General features: G+C 37.1%; 1 protein-coding gene across 1 annotated transcript in view; it reads left to right on the top strand.

Moving 5' to 3' along the window:
• Positions 1–9,412, top strand: part of LOC103583036 (ras GTPase-activating-like protein IQGAP2) — a gene marked incomplete at its 3' end in the record, with an annotated part of 13,509 nt that overhangs the window by 1,846 nt on the left and 2,251 nt on the right. Inside the window, exons 2-3 of the mRNA XM_008564458.1 lie at positions 2,211–2,378; positions 6,939–7,081. Coding sequence (XP_008562680.1) covers positions 2,211–2,378; positions 6,939–7,081 — 311 coding nt within the window. The remainder of the gene's footprint in view (positions 1–2,210; positions 2,379–6,938; positions 7,082–9,412) is intronic.

Here is a 9,412-nt window from a genome sequence, read left to right as displayed (position 1 = left end):
ATATTGTATATACTCCTGCCTCCCAAGAACCAATTTTTCCCCTTTTGGAGGTTATATCACCGCCACTGAGAATGCATGCCTTCCTTAAAGAGAACCTGCTGGTATAGGGCTCAAGATATAAAGCAAACATTTTTTTGATCTCTTAAGAGGTTTGCGGGAGGTTTCTTAGTTTGTTCCTTAGTAGAAACATACCTGACTTTCTAGAGGTCATGTATATGACATCCTCAACTATCTCGAACTTAACTATAACCAACAAATTAAGCAAAAAGCAATCAAAATAGATGTCTCAAAGCCTGTGCCTTAGCACTGATATTCTTCACTCATTGGGGAGTCGCTAGGATAGACACTTTGATCCTGTTTATTCTTTTCTTAGGCATAACTCTAATGTCTTTGGTTGTTTTTCTTTCTGACTCAGAGCATTTTAGAAGGCACAAATTCTAAGGCATTAAGGTGTTTGGGCTGGCATAGGCAGGCACACAGATGTCAGTAAGAAGTAATACCTGACAGTGAAAGAAGAGGGGAAAACTAGAAAGCATAGGAGTTTGAGGCCATTTAGTGCAGAAGCAAAGAAGCCTGGACACCTGCATAGTCCTTGAAAGTATCACTCACTGTATTATAGCACAGTACAATTTTAATGACACAAAGAACTCTTCTGGAAGCTCTCAGCAAACATTAAGCACCTACTGTGGACCAGAGACTGTGGGTAAAATGAGGAAGACGATAGCAACTGTTCTGTTAGGGTTTTCTCCAAGGCATGTTTTAGATTTTCATGGAGAATGGTTCTAGTAAGATGAGAGGTGGTACATAAAGGAATTAACTTCAGTTATCTGGAAATTGACTTGGACCAGCTCCTTGCACATCAATACTTAATGATAAGGAACATAACTGTATGCAAGAAATTTATGCCTTTATAATGTCTTTTAAGGAAAATTACATTTTATCAGGTTAGTTAGATGAAGCTATCATGTGTAATTCATGTGCAAATTTTTTGTTGTCGTTTACTTGTTCTCTCTTCTCTTAGACCACAAACTTCTCACATGCCAGTACTTCATTTTTCTCCATCCTACAAAACTTCCCTGGAGAAGAGGAAAGGGGGATAGTTCACCTGTTTCCTATTAGGCTCTATAAACACAAGATCATACTGCCATACCTCCTGTTCAGCAGCCATCGGAGTTTGCTGCAGAAGTTCTTCTTTAGTCTTTATGTCCTCATCCAGATTTGCCTGACTTTGACTCCAGATTGTTGAAAGTCAAACTCATTTTTCCTGCCCCTTCAGCCTTCACAGTGCTATGCACGTGTCAACATAATTCGATGAGAACAATATGTCATTTAACACCTGTATGGTAGTATCTGACGTGTGTAAGAAAAAAAATATATTCATTTCTCTCCCCGCTTTTTTCCAACAAGTTCTTTTTTTCATCTAGGAAGTATTGTACCCTGGCCTCTTCCATTTCTTTGTTCTACATTTCTAACTCAGTGCTTTTACAGATGGTGAAAACTGTAGTTGCATTAGTTGGGCCATAACATTCCTACCTGGAACTATGCTAGATAATATAGAATTCACCAGGTTAATCATTTTTAGGCAACTAAGAATTTAATATGGTTTTATTTATGGGAAGAGGAAGAAATTTGCAATGGGATAAAATGCTTGTTAGGTCTAAATTGATTCCAGAATTAAGTTTCTGGACTCTGTTGCACATATCCACCAGCTGTGCTTTTCTTGAACATTTGTTTAGATTGCCTGTGACAATCTTGCCAAGCATACTAGCATGATACAAGAGAATACCAAGAGTTCCATATCTTATGTAGCATTTTGCTTATTCTAAAATAAATAAGTGTCTTTGTAAATCTGCTTCTCAAATACTGATTAATGACCTAGGTTAGAGCTTCATATCTACTGTTCCCCCTATTTCATAGATTACTACAGCAAGCAAAACCTGGTGCCTCGATACCACACGAGTAACCAGGAAATTTTGTGATTTTTAGTAAATCATTCTCCCATGGAATGTTATTCTTCTTAAAACCTAAACCAGTAGGAGAGTTGGTGGTTAGCTCGGGCATATGTGGTACATACTCTCAAAGGGTAAAGGGTTTAATACCAATGTATTCCTAAAAGGTTAAATTACATATTTGCATACCTTTGGAGTAAGTAGAAGGTAGCCATTAATAGAAAAATTTTTTTATTAATAGAATTTTCTTATTTTAACCAGGGGTTACTCTGGTTATTGATGTTAATCAGTGTTTGGAGGAGAAAAAATCAAGTGATATTTTGTCTGCATTGAAGTCTTCCACTTGTAAGGCAAATGACGTAATCCCTGAATGTGCTGACAGATACTATGATGCCCTCATGAAGGCAAAAGAGCTCAAATCTGAAAGTGGTAAGCTTTTTCATTACTTAGCACAAACTAAATATCATTTTAAATATGATGGTTTCTGTACTATTGTATTTTCTTAATTTTAGGACAAGTATTGCTTTCAAATTAACATTTCTGAAATGTTTATTCTAATTTATGGCAAAGGAAATTTTTTAGATGCTTCTTTTTGTTTGGAAAGCTATGATTAACTCAGAGGCAATGCATGAATGGCATTATAGAATTGAGAAAATGTTGTATTTGAGAAATCTTTGCCTTATATGGGCCATGCTTGTTGATTTGTTCCTCCAGTGGTATAAATAGATTTTTACACTAGTATTTTTTTCAGTTAATCCTTTGGGAAACAAATAAAACATGATTGCACAATATTAAGGGGGGTAAAAAGTAATTCTGAATATATGGAATAAAGTGTAGTAAACTGGCCTGCAAGGGATCAGATCAGTAACCTGGCAAATATTTATGCCTACTCAATCCTATGGCAGATCATGAAATGTTAGCTCTGGAAAGTCTCTTTGAGATCATACAGCCTAATACTTATTTTTTGGATTTGGAAACTCATATTGATGAGATTTCAGACAGAGGGAGAAAATGGCAGACCCAAGGAGAAGTAATTTTTAATCCATAATTCTTCCAGTGGATGTCCTTGAGTCAAGATCAAGGTGGCTCTTGATTTCCAGGCTGGTGTTTATCTGCACCACAATGTAGTGCTTTTACGGGCAGACCCAAGGAGAAGTAATTTTTAATCCATAATTCTTCCAGTGGATGTCCTTGAGTCAAGATCAAGGTGGCTCTTGATTTCCAGGCTGGTGTTTATCTGCACCACAATGTAGTGCTTTTACGTAATACTATCCACTTTTTAAAAACTACTGTGACAGTATATGGCCTTAGGAGTGGAACTCTGAATACCCTACAAATATGTAGAATCAACTATGTTACAATAAAAATGGAACTTCAGAAAAAAAACTTTTTTTAGTTCAATTGGAAGTCTGTCCAGTAGTATCCTTTGTACTTACTTTTAAGTCCATCTCATGTATTTCCAACTTGGAAATTCTATCCTCCAATTCAGCAAATTTTCTGTGAATGAAATGTGAGAAGCACTATTGACCACCCTCTTTTCCTTGATGTCTGGTCACCCTTGAGCCCCTCTCTGATCCATTCACATCTCATCAGGAGTTGCTGTGGTGTCCCCTGCCTTGTACTTAATTGGAAAAGAATTGTGCAACTGTATTAATGCAGAGGTTGAGTTCCTAGATGACCCATTATAATTTCAAATCCGTCCTGGCCCAAACTTTGTTTCTCGCTCCTAAACTTTCCTCCTCCTCTTCCCATGTGCCATGTTTTGGTAAATGGAGTCGAAATATCTCCAGGGGTCCAATTCTGAAACCTAGGAAGTTCTTTAGAGTCATTCTTCTTGGGGGGAAAAAAGCAGTTGGAATTTTGTTAGGGATTGTGTTGAATCTGTAAATCTATTTGAGGGGTATTGCCACCTTACCAATATTGTCTTCTGATCCATGTAGATGGAAGGTCTTTCCTTTCAATTAGGTTTTCTTTAATTTTTTCAACAGTGTTTTGTAGTTTTCAGTGTATAAGGTTTGCATTTCCTTTGTTTATTCCTAAGTATTTTATCATTTTTATGCTACTGTAAATATTGTTTTTTAATTACATTTTGGTATTGTTTATTGCTAGCATTTAGATATACAGTTGATTTTTTTATTGAAATATAATTCCCATGCCATAAAATTCACCCTTTTAAGGTGTACAAGGTGTTCAGAGGTTTTTAGTATATTCATAAAGTTTTACATCCAGCACCACTAGTTAATTCCAGAATATTTTTATCACACCAAAACAAAACCCTGTACCCATTAGCAGTCACTTCCTACCACACCCCCACTCAGCCCCTGGAAACCACTAATCTACATTCTGTCTCTGTGGTTTTTGCCTATTCTGGACATTTTATATAAACAGAATCATACAATATATAGCCTTTTGTGTTTGGCTTCTTTTACTTAGCATAGTGTTTTCAAAGCTTTTCCATGTTGTAGTGTGAATCAGTACTTCGTTCCTTTTTGTGGCTGATAGTATTCCATTGTATAGATGTACCACATTTTGCTTATCCATTTATCAGTTGAGGGAATTTGGATTTCCCCCCTACTTTTGGCTATTCTGGATGACACTGCTATTAACATTTGTGTTCAAGTTTTTGTGTGGACATACCTTCTCACATAATTGATTTTGATATATTGATCTTGTATCTTGCAACCTTGCTGAACTCATTTATACTAATAGTTTTTTAGGGTAATCCTTGTGCTGCCACCTGTTTTTCTAAATGAAGTTGTATTGAAACTCAGCCATGCTTGTTAATTTATATATTGTCTATGGCTGTTTTCATGCTACAGTGGCAGTGTTGAGTAGTTGTTTCAAAGACCTATAGGCTGCAAAGCTGAAAATGTTTACCATCTGGCCCTTTACAGAAAAAGTTTGCCAACCCCTGTTCTAGAAAGAAGAAGAGAAACTTTCCAGGCAATTAAAGACTGACTTTCACCCCCAGATAGAGCAGTGAACATTGTTTTTGGGAGTGCACAGGATGATTTACTATCTCTTTCACTCTGGTTGTAGTATGTCTATTGTTTCCCAAGCTGAAGTATCTATCATTAGGTGGATCACTTAGCCTTGTAACTCAATTTAGCTCCTATACGTAGGTATAATTATGTCTTGGAAGATATCTAGAAAGTATGTCTCCTTTTAGAATGCTCACCATCTCTTAACTAACTGGAATCTTTCTCTTTTATGGTTTCCTCAAAGGTCTGTGATTAGTCTTCTCCCTAAGTAACAAACCATCTACGTTTGTTAGGTAAAATATTTGGACCCTGTGCTGTAAACCACAGGGTCCTTAGCCTCTGGTCTAAGTATAAATTCAAACTAGATGTGAAAATGACAGGAATTCTCCTTTCCCATTGCACACTGACGTCCCAACCCAAATAAAGCCTTCAAGCCAATGTGCTTGGCTTTTAACCAACTAAGACCTTTTGACTTCTCAGTTCTTACACAAATAAGGTATACATTTTCACCATCTTTGCTTGCCCTCTCTCCTTCCCACTGAGAGAGTTGCCTTAAGAAGGGTGATTATTCTTCTGAAAGCATTTTTGGATCTGACAATTATTGCCGGTTGGAAATATAGTAATTACTTATGAACATCCTAACTTGATTTTACAACAATATATTTTCTAGTAGACCAGCATTTCTGAACAGATGAACAGCTGTCTGACTGCCCATCTGAAAAGAGAGACATCTCTCTTATTGGGCACTGACAAATACTCATAGAAACAGCACGAGAGGCATTTACAACAAAAAAGAATCAGCACATATTAAAAGACCTTCAAGTTACCTCTGCTTAGTTATTTGAATGCATTTAAATATTCTATGAAGAAATTCGCTTGAACTTTGATTTACCTATAAAGGCAATGAGTCTAATGCTTACTTGGTAGCAATTGACTTAGCTTAGTCCAAGTCAGAACCTTTTAAATTATTTTCTTATTTTTAGTTCTATAGTCTGGACAGAGATCATGACAATTTGACAAAATAAACAGATTCCTAAATATGAAGTGTAGCCCATCGATTTATGAGGAGGACACGTTCTTCTTGACCAATTTCAGCCGTGACTGTCGTAGATTTTTCTAGCACGCCAACCCCACAAACACCAAATTAAGTCCTTTTAACATCCCCCCCCCCATTTTGTGTGGTTATATACAGCAAGATGAGTCAGAAGAACCAGGAATACATTAGTTGGCCTTTATGCTATGCACATGCCATTTTGTATTTTGGATAAAATTGTCTCCAAAGATGACTCACTTCTGCTTGGTTTGATGCAGATTGTTGGCCCTCCCTAAATATCAATCACAGTCCTTGTATCCATATTGGAGAAATTGTTGTAAGACTTTGTAAACAAAGAGAATCTTTTTTTTTTTTTCCTTTTTGTCTTTTTTCGTGTCCGGCAACGGATCGCAACCCTCAGTGTCACGCCCGTACCGGACCGGGACCGGCAACGGGATCGCAACGCTTGGTGTTGCTCCCACACCTCGCTCAGCCAGTGAGCGGGAACCGGTCTGTATGTGGGATCCGAACCCTCGGCGGGAGCACCACCATGCTCCCAAGCGGCGCACTGTAGCAGTGCACCACCGGGCCGGCCCGTAAATAAAGAGAATCTTGCTTATCAGTCTCCTTTGTCTATTTGTGGTGTCATTCACATCTAGCTAGCACATTTATTCCTGACTCACTTTTCCTTCTCTTTGGCCATTTTTGGCCCCTACCGTCCTCCTGAAAGATTTGGGATCCAGAGCTAGCATTAGACATTTGTTTCTTCTCCTTTTCTTTGGCTTAGTAGGGAGCTGCCATTAATACGTACAATTAATTTCATTTTAGTGGGTCATTTCTAATGACTTTAACTTAGACCATCTGAATGCTTGGTGAAAATCATATTCCTTTGTTTATTTTATATATTGAGGAAACTACATTAATGTTTAAGGGTTTCGTGTTCCTATGTAGAATTTAACAAACTTTTTTCTTTAGTGTCTAGTGAAGGTTCATGGCTCAAACTCACCCTGCAGGACAAGTATGACTACTATTACAACACTGATTCAAAAGAGAGTTCCTGGGTCACACCTGAATCGTGCATGCTTAAAGAATCATGGCTCATGGGAAAAGAAATTGAGGTAGGATGTTGGTGTTTGATGGAAAACTGTACTGTATAAAGATAAGTATGATTTCTATTCCTGAATCATGAAAATGATGGGAGGAACTAATTGATTTTATTGGAAGGCTGGATACGGAATAAAGTCTACACGAACTGCAGTTGAATATGTTTGCGTTGTTACTAACTTTTAGAATTTTTTCCATATTGGCATAACAAAACCAAACAGAACAGAAGGAAGAAAGCTTTTGCAGTTTATTTGAGATGGTAGGTTATCCTAAGAAATCTTCAGGCTTTCCTTGACACAGTTAAGCTTAATTAGTGATAATTCCTTGGTTNCTAAGAAATCTTCAGGCTTTCCTTGACACAGTTAAGCTTAATTAGTGATAATTCCTTGGTTGTCAGTATTAAAAATATCTTGTTTCTTTCCCCCTCCAGCATACAACTAACACGATACCTTTTAAACTAAAATGTCATTTTTCTTACAAAGTGCTGGAGGGGGTATCTGTGCCACATATGATCCCAGCCGTCACCAGGATGGTTTCAGGAGTGGAGGGCAGAGTTGGGCAAAGAAAAGGATGGGTAAACTTTAAATGTTTGCTTTTTCTAAGATTGTCATCTTAGCATGTTTTCCTTGTGTAACCTAATTTCTAGAGCTCTGGATGTATCTTTGTCCAAATATAAGTGCAAACAATACAGTTGAATGTATTTTATATGTGGCTTTTGAGTAACTGACATAAAAATTAGCCACGTATCCATATAGTGCACTAACCAAGAGTTAAACATGATACTGTGGATCAGAATTTTTATGTAACGCCTAAAGATTCCTTATAACTAATCTCTGAAACATATTTGAAAGCTTTGGTCTACTAGATTTTACTTACCAAAAGCAATTTATAACTCCTCCCATCTCTCTTTAACCGAACTGTATACATAATACCTATCTGAGTTTCTTGTTAGGAGCAAAGAAACAATGTATTAGTTAACATATACAGCATTAATACTGGGTGGTAGGAAATTTAATATGTTAAATATAGGAAGAAGAAACCCATTAAGAAGAGTCTGTGTTAGAATCTCTTGTTCAAGTGCTTTTTTTTTTTTTTTTTTTTTTGCTTTTTTTTCATTACAAGATTGACCTAAGTCCCAAGGCACCTACCATTCCCCCTGTGTACCTTGTCCATTTTAGTCCCAATTCCTTCCCAAATATTCAGCAGCTTTTATATGTACAGGAGCCAAGGGCTGAGTATTTGCAAAAAAACTTAAGGAGCAAAGCAATAAGAAAAAGTAGGGCCAANCAAGGGCTGAGTATTTGCAAAAAAACTTAAGGAGCAAAGCAATAAGAAAAAGTAGGGCCAAAGAGCTCTTTTTAGTCTCAGTTCTGAGTCACCTAATTTTATTCATTTTTTGGTTTATTCTTCCTACATAAAGGAATGAGAGGAGCAGTTTGATAATAGATTGACCTCTCTGTGATCATGTCTTTATTGGATCTGAATATTTCTGTTATTTATTAAGAAACAAGGAACTAGATGCTTGGTAGAGATTTCCTAAAACAAAAGGAGACTTAGCTACAACAGGTAGTGAGGTAGATATTGACAGAATGGCCTTCTTTGTGGGGTTCTGTTTTGTGTAAGGTTGGTCGGAGGCCATGAAGAAACAGGAGAAAGTGAAGTCAAAAGAATGCAAAATTGGAATCCACCCTTTTGTACCAAGATGTCTGAAACAAGCTATAGCCAAAAATAATCTTTCTTATCTGTGTGACCACAAATACCCGAAGACTGTGTAGCACTGCAAATAAGGTCTTCTGAAACCATGGCATAGTCAAGTATCCCTTGTTTGTATATAATTCACTTTTCAATGCACTTTCACATCAATTTGATCCCTAAAACATCCTCTAAGTCGAGGTAGAGCAAATACTGTCACGTTACATTTTTCTAAATGGGAAAACTGAGGCACAGACTGGGTGAAGCAATTTGTACTAATTNGGGGTTCTGTTTTGTGTAAGGTTGGTCGGAGGCCATGAAGAAACAGGAGAAAGTGAAGTCAGAAGAATGCGAAATTGGAATCGCACCCTTTTGTACCAAGAAGTCTGAAACAAGTTATAGCCAAAAATAATCTTTCTTATCTGTGTGACCACAAATACCCGAAGACTGTGTAGCACTGCAAATAAGGTCTTCTGAAACCATGGCATAGTCAAGTATCCTTTGTTTGTATATAATTCACTTTTCAATGCACTTTCACATCAATTTGATCCCTAAAACATCCTCTAAGTCGAGGTAGAGCAAATATTGTCATGTTACATTTTTCTAAATGGGAAAACTGAGGCACAGACTGGGTGAAGCAATTTGTACTAATT

Source organism: Galeopterus variegatus, unplaced genomic scaffold, assembly GCF_000696425.1.
Source record: "Galeopterus variegatus unplaced genomic scaffold, G_variegatus-3.0.2 Scaffold19195, whole genome shotgun sequence".
Taxonomy (NCBI): domain Eukaryota; kingdom Metazoa; phylum Chordata; class Mammalia; order Dermoptera; family Cynocephalidae; genus Galeopterus; species Galeopterus variegatus.
Note: the sequence above shows the minus strand (reverse complement) of the source record. Positions and strands in the feature narration are given on the sequence as shown.